Raw genomic sequence first — 15,753 nt, 5'->3', positions numbered from 1 at the left:
GTCGTTTATTGGAGCATAAGTTATTTTCATGCCTGTAATTGTCCAGATTTAATAGTCAGAAAAAGGGCTCATAGTGAGTGCAGTAATTGAGGGCACAAACCCAAAATGAAACAAGCCTTAATTTCAATCCAATTTAGACTCATCAGTGCTGGAGGTCAGATGATCCTCAAGGTCCTTCTCACCCTGCAGATTGTACCTGGAAATGTGCCACTCTAGTTTGAGCTGCGCAGTGTCCAGGAGGGGACACTTATTTTCTGCTGCAGCAATGCTCTGCAGTGATGGGATATGCTTCATCTGCTCTTCAGTAGCCCGCTCTGCTGCTTGCTCATCTTTCATCAACAAGTCCTGCTCTTGTTAGTAACAGAAAACCAAAGCAGAAGTTCAAGAAGTTTATAATTTAATCATTAAAGTGTGCCGCTGAAAACCCAAGAGGATGAATTTATAGCACAAGAGCTGCCCAAGCTGCTGGGTTGCCTCAGGGCAGCCTAACTACCCACTCTCACAGTCTTCCATGGCTGTGTGGGGAAGGGAGCATCAAAATGAGAAACTGGTAAAATTAAAGGACATTTAACTGAAAGAAACCAATGTGAAGCCACTGACTGGCACATGTACTGTGCTGTATTTTGGCTGTAGTGTGAGGTTTCTCTCAGCTGACTTACCCATTTAACAGTTATGTAGCTCAGCTAGTCTACTCATTTAGACTTTTTTCACCATCCAAAGAGAAAAGACAGGCACCTCTAGAGAGCACTTCTTCCTGTAGGTGTGAACAGCCATTTTAGGATGGGATAACTCATCCAAAACAATAGTCTATCACCAATCTTTCTTGAGTCATCTAGCTCCATTACAAATGTGTTTTTCTCTCCTGAAACCTAGAAGTGGCCTATTATGACTATTTATGACTATGCTGTAAAATCCTTTAATGTGTTTCAATAAAATCACTGCCAAATTGCTCTGCATAAGGGAGCTGCTACAGTTGGATCAAAAGACCAAGCCATTTATTTGATACTGCTTATTGCTTAAAATGCTAGAGGAGAGCTCAGAAGAGGAAATTATATCCAGCAGTACCCTCTAACATTTAGCTAAGTCTGGGCACAAAGCTGATCTTCACGTGCTGGGCCAGTCTTCATCCTGAGCCTGAGTGAAACATCGAATTTCAGCAAACCAAAACAGCAGGACTAATCAGCTGCATGTTGTATTCCTAAGTAAAACAAGGCTGGGGCATGGCTCCAAGATGATCACCCACACACTTTAACCTTTAAGGAGCTCCCTGGAAAGGTTTTCTCCCGTGACATATTGCACTCTTCTCGTGTGATGTTCGAGCAGCCTTTGATGATTGTGCAGACCAGGGAATGCTCCTGGGTCAGCTTTGGTACAGCCACACTCTTCGAGGGGAAAGGGTTTAGATGTGTCATGAGCCCATCTGTGCCTTTTGACATTAGGACAAAAACCCGTTCTTGTACTGTTATTTTGTGGGGGAGCAGATGTAGCCTTTGTGCATAGGTTTATACCCAGACACACATATCTCAGAGCAGGTTATTTACAGTAGAAATCTTACTGATGGTTGCCAACTCTCATATGGACATTTACCCCTCAGCAAAAATGTATTTTAGTAATACTTTTACACAAAGGAGCAAGCAATATGTACATTTTATTATCCTGTCTCAATGCACTGCAGACCAGACAGCCATCTACACCCTTTATCTCCTCTCTGAGTTTTACACAGCTATCAGGAACTGGGCTTTTATCTTACCTGGGGCAGTTTGCAAATTCATAATCGACTTTTCCCTGCTTTGCAGATCTGTTGTTTTCCCCCTCTTTTTTCCTGCCTTTCTCTCCTCTGAGGTCACTTTTATATCTCTTGGTCTTTTCTTTTCAGATTCTGCCTGTTCCTCATTGCTCCTGTTGCTTTCTTGCTCCTCCTTGTTGCTGTCATGATCCGATTTTCCCATTTTCCCATCTGCTGTAACAATTTCATACTTTCTCACTTGAAGGAGGCATACCGCCAAACACCCCATTTGATGTGTGAGCAGAAAATGAGGAGAGGAATGATGCACTACAGCCACCGACTGATTCAGGCTCTGTGCACAAGCCAGCACTTCAAGAGGAACGGGATGGAAATGGGCTTAAGGGGGAGCTGGGTGTGATACAAGCCGAGGAGGGAGAGATGCAAACAGGAAGAGTCTAAGACAAACCTGTGAGCAAGAACTGAGCCGTCTGGTGTCTCCCCACCCCCAGATAAACCCTCGCCCACATCTCGCTGGCAGGTCTAGGACTGCAGTGGGGGAACACTGGGAACACTGACCCTGCATCCATCAGCTGGAGAACGAGATGCATGGGTCACAGTGAGGGAAGGGGGTACAGTGCTGAAAACTTTGAACTCAAAATAAAGAAGACAAAGCAAATGAGTAGAAAATAAGAGAAAAGCAAAAGAACTAAGAGGTAGTAATGAGTTAGGGGAGTACAATGGCTTAGCAAAGAGGTGCTTGTCCTTCAGTACATGTTTAAAATCTTCTCACATTTAATGATTTTTTTGTTTGTTTGTTTTTTTTTTTAATTGGGGTATTTTGGAGGAAAGCTGATAGCACACCTAAACATCTCCTTGGAAGAGGAGCTTGAAAGTTTTCTCCTCCTAGTCTTGTGAGCAGAGGAGGTGAGGGAGAGTCTTCCTTTGAATGGGTACTACAGCAGCAATTCCAGGGATTTAAGTAATGCTAAATTGTTCCCAGACCCTTCTGAAGGCTCGGTGTTTTATACCTCATGCTGATTTCTGCCTAGCAAAGAATTTTACCATAATGTGAATAGAAATTTGCCTCATTTTTTAAAAGCTAATCAAGTACACAGCTCCACTGCCAAGTTCTAGCTATTTTAAAAAAAGTACTCAAATACACAAACCTTAGGGCTTTGTACCTCATTAATTTCCTCATAATAAGCCAGTAGACCAGATTCTGGTCCATAATTCTGTTCTAATTGCTGTGGTACAGAGCCAGTGATTTCAAAGTTGCTACAGTGGGATAATTAAAACAGATTGGAGCAGAATCCTCTTATGTATGTATGCACTGTGTATGTTACATTTAGCATTTCCATTATGTTGTACTACATCTGTTGTCCGGAAAGCGCCAGTAAATCAAGGTTTTGAATGAGACCATTTGTGGCGTGGCATCTTACTGTTTCATTTTATAGCTATTACTGGTACCGCTGTAATGAAATCAGAAAGGCAACAACAATGCTGAGGGTCTTGAAAGGAGATCTTTCCTGAACAGAAAAGCAGGTATGAGCAATAGCTTAAGCTGCAAACTAGGCTTTCTTTGACGGGTGTGACTCTCTCCTTGTTGCAGGAGAACGGGTTGGATTACGAAGCCTGTCTTGTGGCTCAGTGTGATGCCCTGGTTGACGCGTTAACACGGCAAAAGGCAAAACTGCTCACAAAGGTCACCAAGGAGCGTGAGCACAAGCTGAAGGTGAGCGCTCCTCTCATCGGCTCAGCACAGCTGCTGATAGATACCTGGTGTGTTCTGTCAAGTTCCCCAACCCTTTACACCATAAAATCTCCTAGTAACCAAATTCTAAAGTCCTTTAGCAGGGTCCAGTTCAGCAGTTTAATGGAACTGTGCCTACATACATTGAATGTTGGATATACTTCAGCTGTTTGTTGAATCAGGACATCAATCTTTATCTGATGGTTTGGGGCTATCTTTTGAGAGGTGCTTATCAGTGAAACCTGTATGTGGTTTGGATTTTGGGAGACCTTCTGCTCAAGTAAACAGTTGTGATTTTGATACCTCCTTGAATGTTTAAATTCAGGTATGCCACCTCCAGAAATACATTTATTAAAGAAATGCAGTAAGAGGAGATGGCAAGAAGAAACCTAAAATAGTTGAATGAAGTGGCAGTCAAGAAATTTTTAAATAGACACATTTTTTAAATGCTGATCTTTATGTGATTTTGAGGTACTATAATGCCATTCTCATTAAAAATATCTAAGACAGAAGGAAAAAACTAAGTGGATTGTCTAACATATCAGTTAACAAAATCAACCTGGGATCAGCATTCAGCTTGCTTAACAAGAACCAGCACTTGGGACATACTGCTGACAGCACAGAAAACCCTGCAGTTTGTTGCTGTCACAAGTTGTCCTACAGAACACAGTGCTATTAGACCTAGTCCACAGCCACGTGGCACCAGAATTAAGGCCAAAATTTGTAAGAATGAAATGCAGGTATTTTATTTCTTAATTCCAGCAATGTCTTCTTAAGCAGAGCAGATTTACTGAAGAGAATATTGGGGTATGATCTGTGAGAAACCACTATAGCAATTTTCCTCTAAAGTGAGGGGCTTTTGGAAAGCTCAGATGTTAGTGAAAGTGTGACTGGAAATGTGAACACTGCAAACGCAGAGACATGTTCTGTTCCCTCTCTGCCCCAAGCAAGCCTAATCTTTGAGCAATTAATCTGCTCTGAAAATTGAGATTCCCTGTGCACAACATTTTGCCAAGCTAATTATCAGTATTTACAATACAGAGCAAGTGAGTGAAGCTGATGGAGATATGGCAATGGCCATATGGCAGCTAAATTAAGCATAGATTTAACACATTTTCCCATTCCTTGTCTCTTCTGAAATAATTTTATACAATTCACTGCAAGCTGAGGCAGTCATAGAACTGTACTGATGTTTGTTTTCCAGGTTGTTTGGGACCAGATAAATCACTGTACACTGAAGCTACGCCAGTCAACAGGGCTTATGGAATACTGCCTAGAAGTTATTAAAGAGAATGATCCCTCTGGGTTTTTACAGGTATTTTTCTTCCTAATTTCTGGGAGGAAAAAAAAATACATTAAAGCTAAATCTAAAAATGTGTGGCTTTGTTAATTAGCCCCTTCCACCTCCAAGGCAGGTTCACCTTAACTCCTGTAAGTAGTGTCTAAAACCTCCGAGAGCCTGGTGCCTGCATGAGTGTCCCAGCAAAGAGATGGCTTTAACAGCTGCATTCTGACTGAGGTGGGTGGGGAGTTAGTGGTCACACCACTCCCCTAACTCCTAATGTCTTTCCTTTTGCCAGCCCTTCCTCTGAGCTGAAAGATGCTAAGCAGTTAATGATAGCTTTTTGCAGAATATTTTATTCTCACCTGAGAAACCCAACTTAGGGCCCCACAGAGCTCTCTGGATAATTTGGAGTGCTCAGCAACTCAGCAGAGTAATACTTCTCTCCCTTGTGCTTCTCCCCTTTGCTTTCCCATGTAAAAGAGTCCTTTCAACACCTCCCCTGTAAGGAAATCTAGTCTGTGGTAGTCTGAAGGGGCTTGCATGTAGCTTTGCTTAACTGAGACTGTTGCATCAAGATCTGTGGCAGCTCCAGGTACCTTCTCTTTGTAAAATATGGCCTAGGCAATAATTGCCTTAATTTGCAGGATGTTGTTTCTTAGGTGCATACACTGGTAGTGTCTATTGATGAGACAAAACATAACAGTGTTATTTTCCCATTAATTATTTTGCTTAATTGATTCTAATACATTTGTTAATTATTTTACTTTGTCCTAATAGTTTTATTGCCTTATTTATTGCCTAAAAAGAAAGGTACATCAAACAAAATGACCTGCACACATGCATGCATGAGTGTCAGGGGTCTGTCAAAGCAGAGGATGAGAACAAACAGGATGAGAATTAGCCAATCTAAACCCATTAGCACTCCAGACTGATTGTTACTGTCATGTCTGGTCTCAAGCAAGAGAGGGGAATGTGTGGTGTAGATTAATCTCAAGATTACACAATTATAACAGGCTGTTGGTTGAACACTATAGAACAAACAAAACCTTTAGGTTTTGTAACTACTTGCTATCTAGATATATGCTTTACTTTCTTTCCAGCTTACTCTCCCTTTAACTTTTGTGGCTTCAGTTTTTGCAGACCCCTTTATAAAGAAAAAAATAAACCATTCTTGTTTTTACTTTTTCCTGGTTTATCTAATGATGCTTTCAAGACAGCCAGCAGACACTCAGGCACTGCATTACTTTGAGCAACTGCTCCTGCAGCCGGGATATTGAGACATGGCCAAGGGATCCAGCATCCCAGTAAGTGACTCTGAGGTTGCAGGAGTCTGTGGGATGCTCCTCCACCTACTGCACAGACTGATTAGGAGCTCTTGATGCAGGTGTTCAGACAGGAGTGTCCTCAGTAAAATTAATGAGGAAAAGTATCCAAATTCCTGCAGTAAAGGAAAACTCTCTCTGTTATACACAGAAAAAAATTCTACTCCCTGTGACTTACTGGAAGTTCACTGTCAGGAACTCCAGGTATCCAAATGGCAGCTTCACAGAACTCAAGGACAGTTGAGTTCATTGATTTGCACAGAGCCAGGATTTAACTACCAGAAGCGTCTGTTGTGATAGTTTTAGTTTGACTTTTGGTCTGATTGTCTGTGGGCTGAGCTAGAACAAAGCTTTAAAACTTAAATTCAGTTTTGATGTAATGGTAGAAAATCTATTATATATGTGAAAATCTATCTGACAATTTATCACCCTCACTGTGAGTAATATACACCTTCCTTACCATTTGATTTTTTTAATCCTTTAGCTTTTATCCTGAATCATCTCTGCTGAATGGAGACACTCAAACATTTAAGCTTCTCTTTGTGCAACTTCTTTTTAAACAGGAGAGCCAAAGTAGACCATGCAGATCAGAGAACAGAGTACAGAATTATATGTGGCATTCATAGACATGACACACAACATAATCTTAACAGACTTTATAAATGCAGTCTCTACTCTCCTAGCCTAAGATGAGATTTATTTTGAAGAAACAAGATGAAAGGATACAACATAAATGGACCTCACCCCAAAACAACCAGATACCATCTCGTCTGTTTGGCTGTCTTAATCCTGTTTCCTTTGTGCTGTATCTCACAGGCATTCTGTCATTTTTAATGTGTGCGTCTGCCATTTCATTATAAACCTGATACTCTCTTTCAGATTTCGGATGCTTTAATCAAGCGTGTTCAGGTATCTCAGGAACAGTGGGTCAAAGGAGCTTTGGAGCCAAAAGTATCTGCTGAGTTTGACTTGACTCTGGATAGTGAACCTTTACTGCAGTCAATTCACCAGCTGGATTTTATTCAGATGAAATGTAGGGGTGAGCTTTTATGATTTTCCTTTTTCTGTTTTTCATGCATGTGTTGAAACAGTGCTGGGAGGTGTGAGGACACCAAAGGAGGAAGGAGGAATGACCTGAATTTGCTGGATAGTTTTAAAAGGTTTTCAGGCAAATTCAGGTAATTGGGTGTTTCCTGGAAAGGTGTGCTCCCTTCACATGTATGATCTTTAAGTGCATATGATATTTCTATCTGAGCTGAACAAGCTCAGAAAGAAATACCAGATGCACTTAAAGTTTGAAAAGATAAATTCTTCAGAGTAGGGCTTTGAAGGTTAATAAGACATGAGCTGCATGAAACTTCATGCCATTTTGTAGCATTCCTAGGTTTGATATTGTTAATTCAAGATGCCAATTACCCCTATCTTGTCAGAAACAGCTGAAGTAGAAAATAAATATTACACACAGATACACACACAAACACATGCTTGAATAGGGAAAAAAAAAAACCAGCCTTTGACCTTTGACTTGTATCTGGACTGTGCTGCAGAAAGTGCCAATCTTAATAAAAAAATCATGAGGAAGAGATCCACAAGGGAAAAGTACCTCCTTGGTTGTACCACACAAGGGGGGAGTAGCTCCATGGCTATACCATTCCATGGTTCCAGGTATCTGGATAATTCTGATGGATGAGCTACAGGGAACTGAGATTAAAAAATGTGTCTAAAAGAAGAAGCTGATGGACAGGACATGCCATGACATTAAAACAAAAAAAAGAAAAAATAATAAAAAAAAATTAACATAATGAGTTTGTAATGGAGTTCGTGTATATGGAGCAGGACGAGAACTGCATCAGAATTAGATAGATCTGTAGAACAGTTGGGTTTGAAAGCCATTGTGGTCTCTGGGAATGATGTCATTAGCTTCTGTCAGTGGTGATTCAAGCCTTAATTATACATGTGGGTGACAGGATAGAGGCTGCCAGAAGTCAGTGAATGAGTTAAGGATATTCATGATGTGATGTCAGATGTGCTTTTTTTCTGTTGCTTTGAGCAAGTATAAAGAATTTTGTTCAGCTTATGTGTTCTCCCTGGGCCTAATTCTGCATCTAAGACACCCAAGATGAAGTAATTAGGGTGGATAATTTGGCAGATATGTGGAGAAATAATGTACAAACTGTTAAAGGCCAGAGTCTGCTAACCAAGAATGCTTTGCATCTTGGCATAAACAGGCTGTGTTAAAGTTATTCAGTAAACATCTGTGAACTGCTCCTTTGAAATGCTGTCAGACAGGCAAGTGGAGTCAAGAGAGAAGGAATATCATTGATCAAGCTCCTCTGAATGCTGTCTGCACTTGTCTTTTTAAAATCAGTTTATATTTAATGCTAGCCATATTTATTGTGAAATATATTTAATACTAATCTCCCACCACCCTCCTTTACAAACATATGAAAAATTTAGTTAAATTAGTCACACAGATTGCTAATTAACCACAGGTTACCTGAGGTGAGAGCAACTTAAGTATTTGGCTTGTGGACATTCACCTGGCCTTAAGCTTGAGGACTTACAAAACTTTAACTGAGCCAGATTCACTTGTGCTTTATGAAATTTGGTGTTATCTGCCACGCTCTCATCTATCATAAGATGGCAGGGAAGCTCTGGTGCTGAGTTAGGCACAATCTGAGGAGCAGAGAAGAGGATGGAACTTTGGCAGCCCAAACCTGTGCAGAGCTTCCAAACACCCTTGGCCTTTGCTCCCCAGAGGCAAGGTTAGCCCTCAGGAAAGGCTTTTGCTTGAGCTGTCTTGGTCTTGAGCAGGGATAACATGTTGCATATCCCATCAGGCTGGTCAGCACAACCAGTGTGACCATGCACACACCATTCAAGGAGTAGTGGAAAGGTGTTAATCTGGCCACCATTCCTTAAGGTGCATCAGGAATGCCATTATTCCCCTTCACACCTCTGTGTGCCCAAGCAAGACAATCCACTGACCAGCTCCAAGCCAACATGCATAGGTACTGGGGATTATTTACTATACAGATGTGTATTTATCTTTCTCCATTTATGACAGCAAGTCTATTTCCATTTGAACTTCTCAGTCTGACACTTCGGCCTTTGTCTTTCTGAAATTTTACTTCTATGACTTCAACCAACTCTGCATTATTTTAGAATCATAAAATGATCTGGGTTGGAAGGGAACCTTAAGGATCATTTAGTCCCAACCCCCTGTCATGGGCAGGGACACCTTTCACTAGACCAGGTTGCTCAGAGCCCCATCCTGCCTGGCCTTCAATACTTCCAGGAGTGGGGCATCCACAGCTTCCCTGGGCACCCTGTTCCAGTGCCTCACTACTCTCAAAGTAAAGACTTTCTCCCTAATATCTAATCTAAACTCTCTTTCAGTTCAGAATCTAAACTTCTCTTTCAGTTTGAAGCTATTCTCCCTTGTCCTATTACTACATGCTCTTGTAAAAACTCTCCCTCCAGCTCTCTAGGAGGCCCCCTTTAGGTACTGGAAGACTACAGTAAGGTCTCCCTGGAGCCTTGCCTTCTCCAGGCTGAGCAGCCCCGGCTCTCTCAGCCTGTCTTCACTGGAGGTGTGCTCCAGCTCTCTGATCACTCTTGTGGCCCTCCTCTGCACCTACTCCAATGGTTCCATGTCCTTCCTATGTTGGAGGCCCTAGAGGTGGACACAGTACCTCGAGCCATTGACCATAACTCTTCCAGTGCAGCCATCCAGCCAATTCCATATCAACTGAGACCACCATCCATTAAAATTCTTGTCTCTCCATTTTAGAGACAGGGGATGTCATGTGGGACAGCATCAAATGCTTTGCACAAGTCCAGGTAGGTGACACCAGGTCCTCTTCCCTCATCCACCACTGCTGTTATTCTGTCATAGAAGGCCACAAAATTTTCCAGGCATGGTTTGCCCTTCTTCAGATGCAGAATTTGCATTTTCTCATGCAGAGTGGTGTTGCATCTAGAAATATAGGTATAGAAAAATAGGTATACAGAATAATCAACTCAGCATTTCAGGAGCAAGTGCCAAAACTAACTGGGAATATCACTTTGCTGACTGTAAGGAGAAGCTGCAGTTGCATGGTGATGTTTTGCTATTTATCATCATGAGCACTGGAACAGATTACCCAGAGAGGTTGTGGCATCTCCCTCAATGTAAATATTCAAGAACTGTCGGGATGCCATCCTGTGCCATGTCCTCTAGGATGTCCCTGCTTGAGCAGGGAGGCTGAACCAGATGACCCCCTGCCAGCCTGACCTGTTCTGTGATTCTGTGACTTGCATATTTCTGAGCATCCAGCTTCACAAAGAAAAAATGTGTATGTCTCTCCACATCTGATCCTCTTGCTTCAATCCTACCTATGCCAGCACACCAACAAGTCATCAGTCTTTGGCAAATGTTGGTATTGAGGTGAGTGTTATTAAGTCATTTTACTGGTTGATCTGACAAGGCCAGATGCATTAAAGATATCAATGATCTGTAAAGGAAGTTTTGGAGAGATCTAGGAGAACAAACAGGGCAAGCATGGCTTTTCCAATTGTAAGTTGTTTTTTTTTTTTCCAAAAGCTTTGCAATGTAGTATCTGTATTACTGTTATCAGTGCTTAGTACATGACTGAATTTCTGTATTTTTTTTTCTCAAACTCTGGCCTCATTCAACCTCATTGAGCTTGCATGGGTCATTTAGAGTGAAAGCATGCTTGTAAGTAAACATTGATTTACTGTGTTAGACAAAGAAGAATGAAAATGAGAACAAATCACATTACATTTGCTTTGATGACATGTTCATCTACATTACTGATGCGCTCTCTATAAGCACAGATCTAAAGCTCATCTCAAAAAATAAAGGTCATAGAGTTCTTTTTCTTTTTTACAGAAAGAAGAAGCAATCTGAGAACAAATTGAATGTGCAGAGATGTGATAGGTGCAGAAGTAATGCTTAGGCAGTCTTGTTGATCAAAGGGTCTCACTGAGTCCCACACTCCCTGGGCCAGCTGACCTGAGAGACACTCACACAGCTCTAGTAATTGCTGGCATTTTGAGCTTTCCCAGATAATTTTCTCTGTCAAGTTTTATTCTCTCTATTGCTTTTACTGAGTGCCTTGGCACAAAATTCCTGTCCTCTGATGCCTGGCTTAATGTGTACTTCACATATTCTCAGTTAAAGCTATTGGCACAGGCAAATGCATGTTCTGGGTTTGTTTTGTTCACACAGCTGTAACTGGCATGCAGTCCTGATTGGCTGAAAAGCAGGACTAGATACAAGACAGGAAAATATATAGCTACTCTACTCTTCTCTACTACCTCTGAATGTTTATTCATATACCCCTCCTCCTTGTCCTGAGTGAATCTTCTGCAAACCATGAAGGTTCCCCAGACACATCTGCCACAAATCTTCCCTGTTTCTCCAGGCATGAGCTGTACAGCCCTGATAATTAAAGGACAACTGTTTCCTCTCAAGCTTTACCTCTGGTTCTTTCTGCTCTGTGTCATGGACTGAACCCCTTGTGGTCTCCTCTCGTAACACTGTTCGTAAGGCACTTGATACAGCAGTGGCTCTGGCTGTTCCAGGGCTGTACTGCAGTTTTGGAGGAAGCCAAAGTTGTCATGTTTCTGGGGCTCCCATTCTTTTGGTGTGTTTAGTCCTTTAAAAACTACTCTGGGAAGATGGATGACATCATTGCATCCCTTGCTTGTCAAGAGGACAAAAGACAACATCTTAGAGCAGCCCTACTGTGCCTTGTGAGGGGACCACCCTGATCAGCCATGAAATGCATTGAGCAATGTGTTCTGGGAATTGCTCAGCTGACAAGAGACATCAGTCAGTGTCTCATTTCTTATCAAAGAGTGACCTGCATGAAGCACTTTTAAAATAGCAGGACATCATTCAGACTCATTAATAAGTCCCGCTGTGCCAATGCAGTATCATTTCTCCCTTTATGGTTTTAATATTTTCCTTCAAAAAAAATCTCTTGAGAACTTTAAATTGGTCAAGAAGTGGGACAGAATTGTAATTTAACATCTGAAGTTTTTTTGGTTTCTTTTTCCTGGCACTTAGCCTATATTTTTCTTTTCTTAGTCCTATTCCATTGCTTGTTGCTGTGAAGTATATACCAGTGTCCTGATTATCCAGCTCACTTTCCACTTTCCTATGGTTTTTACAAGTGTTCATCTTTTTACCTGCCACAGGGAATTTGAGATTAAGGCAAATCTTTGCCCATCCACATCCAGTGGAGGAAGCAGGAGGGCAGGCACAGAGACCATCATGCAGCTGCTTGGCAGGAGCTTCTTGCCACTCCTTCAGGAGAATTGTGCAGTTCAGGCCACAGGCTGGCTCAAAGAGAGCAGGAGGCTGATATGGATTACTCACAAAGCCTTGAATATCCAGCAACACATTAAAGAAGCCAAGGCACTTCCCCATAATATGTGAGAGTCCCAAAATTCACACTTCCACTGGGAAGTGGGAACAACAGCACTCTACTGGATGAAAACATGTTTTATTCCTAGACAGCATTCCTGTTTACATAGTTAAAAGGGAATTATAAAACACATACCCTCCTCCAAAAATTCTGCTCTTTTTTTTCAGCATTGTGCATTACATGAACAATTCCTGAAAGCTCCTATCAGTGTTCCTAGGAGTTAGGAGGGTTTTTTTCAAAGGTTGAAATGGTTAGTGATTTATTCAGAGGTGAAGGGGCACCGTGCATTTTGCATTTTATAAACTTCAGGAATTAGGTTTTCATCCAGTCCTGCCATGAGAAGTCTCAGAAATGGGGAGGACCAGACAAATGCCTCCTGAGAAGGATAACCAGCTAGCAAAAGTAGCAAGAGTGTGGATGGCTGATAGAGCCCTATCTTCTGCCAGGCTCGTCAGTCACCAGGAATACATAGGCTAACAAACACAGACAAAACTCTAAATTTAAAATGGTTCACCTAAAAAATCGCATTACCTCTGAATTCCTCATTTTCATGTGTTTCACTCTTGTCATATTTATGTGACTTCTCCAGACACAGTGTCTCCTAAAGAAAAGTCTGAACTTTCCAAGTGAGAAAACAAGCAGGTTTTTATTTAGGACACCCTCTGAATCATCCTTAAATATCAAGGAATAGGAACAAGGCTTCCTTTTCACAGAAAAACCTTCAAGAGCTAATTTATAAAGCTCTTTTGTTTCATTCTTCTGGGCTACCAACCATCTGCGTTCACTGTGGTGATGGATAATGCCAGCGGAAAGCCGTGGTAGCTTCTGCACTGTTTATCACAAGTGTGATGTTGACTTTCGTGTCACTTCCAAAGTGGGGGTGAAGCCTCAGCCCTGTCACACAGTAGCATCCATTTTCCCACAGTCTGCTTGGCACACAGAACATGAACAGTCCTCTTTTATCCAGAAACGTAAAATAGGACGAAAGGAACAGCTCAAGGGCTTAGCTCTCACGCAGACAGAAGGAGGAAAATAAACTAGAGGGTCAAAGCAGAGTAGATAAAAGAAGAGCAAACCGATATTGTTAAGCCAATGAATTCTCAGAGCACTCAGTTCCTTCTAAGACATGATTGAGCTCAGCAGAAATGATACTGAGATATTGAATGGTGAAATTTAGCCTTGGGCAGAAGACCAGGCAGGCTCTGTGCTTCACTTGCATCCTACTTAACCTGTATGGTTTCAACAGTGCATCAGATGCATGCCAAGTCTATCCAGAAGATTAAATTTTCACTTTATAATTGCCAGCAAAGAGTGAACAGTGAGAGTTTAGTTGCATTTAGGAGAGGTTGGATAGAGGTCTCTTTCCCACAGAGACACAGCTGAATGTTTCACTCTGTTTCCTTTTATTTTTAAGATGCTGGCCTGGTAAACATTTTCTTGGTGTTTCTTCTGAGCAAGTCACTGAAAAGGCATGTTGGTAGAAAACTTTGCGTTTGTAATTTCTATGAGGAGTCTCCTGTAATACAGAAGTTCCTTTTGCTACCTGAACCATGGGACTTAGATAAAGTTTGCAAATGGAACAATTTGCTTCAACAGTTTATTTTAAGTATGGTTGCCATAAAGATAACATATACAAGTTGTTTTTGAAGAAAAACTCGGGGGTAAATTAGATTTTTAAACCCCCCCACAACTGTAGAGAAGAATTGTTTTCCTGCTGTTGGCGGAGTTCAGGCTGTCTCTCAGCTGTGCTGGGAGGAGTGGCTGCTCTGCTTGTTAACAACACAATTCTTTGCTAGTGCACTGGGCTCCCTGGAAGCAGTGAGTCTGCCATGCCACCCTATGGCCTGAGACACCCTCTGCCCCTCCTTTTGGGGACAGTGGGTGCTGTGGTGTGAAAAAGAATTCTTCCAGACAGTGACTCCTTGGAAGGAAACCACACATGGATTCCCCAGACTATAGTTCTTATGACACACGACAATCAAGTCCTGATATGTTTCTGTTTACAAATTTCAGTGAAATGATTTGTCTGACTGGGTAACAACATTTTTTTTGTGTAAGTTTACTGCCTTTTTTTTTTTTGAGGAAGAGAGTGGACTCTCTTCCTAGCAAACCCTGGCTGCCCTGCAAGGGGAAGGAGGTGAGCAGTTGCCCTATTGCTCAGGGCACAGACTAATGGGGTAGGGCAGAGTTACACTAACCTGTACCCAGTTCCTATTTCAGTGCCACCTGTCCCATTACTGCAGCTGGAGAAGTGTTGCACCAGGAACAACAGTGTGACATTGGCCTGGAGGATGCCACCTTTGAGCCACAACCCAGTGGAGGGTTACATCTTGGAACTTGATGATGGAGATGGTGGCCAATTCCGAGTGAGAATTTCATTCAGCATTTATTTGTGTTTCTTTGTATGTGAGTTTCCTCCAGATACAGATTTGTTTCTGTCCAAGGGTGGGGAGAGGGGTAGGGAAGATGTGGGTTGTCAAAACATCCCTAATTCCATAGTGTTGGTGGAGAAGGCAGTGCAGATGCTGCTTAATAGAAGGACCACTGGCTTAGGTAGGAAGTTTGAGGTTATTCTCAGGGCTCTTGCAAAAGAACCTTGAGATATCCCCAGTGTGTTCCAGAGTAGAAAATCCCATATGAGCCTGCAGGAGCTGGAAGTGTTCATTGCTCAAACCACAAATTTCTTTGAAGCTCTACTCTCATCTGTCCAAAACACCCTGTTTCAAGAGCTGACATTCTTGGTCCAGAAATGCAACTAAGTCTTTCTTAATTTTCTGAGTGAAAATATGATCCTGCATAAAAATACAGGATTTCTAAATCTTTCCACTGGGAGTGGATGAGACCAGGCTGGTGGAAGCTTTTTCCACTCTCACACCGTGATGGAATTGATAAATATGGAAAGGTTTCCCAAGTGCTGTCCTTCCAAATCCTCTGGGTGATGCCACAACATGATGCTCCTGGTTGCAGGTGCAGGGTGCTGATGGGCTCCCATGCTTTTTTGATGCATCCTGATTAAGAAACTAGAGAAGCAATTCAATCAGCTTTCTTCCAGCCATGTCCTCCTAGAAGCTGTGGCCCTCCTGCCTCAGGCAGCCTCATGCTCCTGTTGCTCAGGACCAGGCTGGCCCAGTGCTTTCCCTAGGGGCTGGTGCCTCAAAAGCATCTGGAGATCATTGTGGAGTACAGCTGCTCTCTTCACAAACGGGGAATTTTGCCAAGAACGTGTGATGACA

At 42.1% G+C, this 15,753-nt stretch overlaps 1 protein-coding gene across 2 annotated transcripts in view; it reads left to right on the top strand.

The window, feature by feature from the left end:
• The window catches only part of TRIM67 (tripartite motif containing 67), a 39,140-nt gene that overhangs the window by 6,812 nt on the left and 16,575 nt on the right, over positions 1 to 15,753 (top strand). Inside the window, exons 3-6 of one of the 2 annotated variants that reach the window (XM_015621940.3) lie at positions 3,336 to 3,458; positions 4,681 to 4,791; positions 6,963 to 7,116; positions 14,741 to 14,886. In XM_015621940.3, coding sequence (XP_015477426.1) covers positions 3,336 to 3,458; positions 4,681 to 4,791; positions 6,963 to 7,116; positions 14,741 to 14,886 — 534 coding nt within the window. Of the gene's footprint in view, positions 1 to 3,335; positions 3,459 to 4,680; positions 4,792 to 6,962; positions 7,123 to 14,740; positions 14,887 to 15,753 lie in introns of both variants that reach the window. The other variant, XM_015621939.3, reaches the window with a different exon arrangement.

Source organism: Parus major, chromosome 3 (genome assembly GCF_001522545.3).
Source record: "Parus major isolate Abel chromosome 3, Parus_major1.1, whole genome shotgun sequence".
NCBI lineage: Eukaryota > Metazoa > Chordata > Aves > Passeriformes > Paridae > Parus > Parus major.
This window is presented reverse-complemented; position numbering and strand designations above follow the sequence as displayed.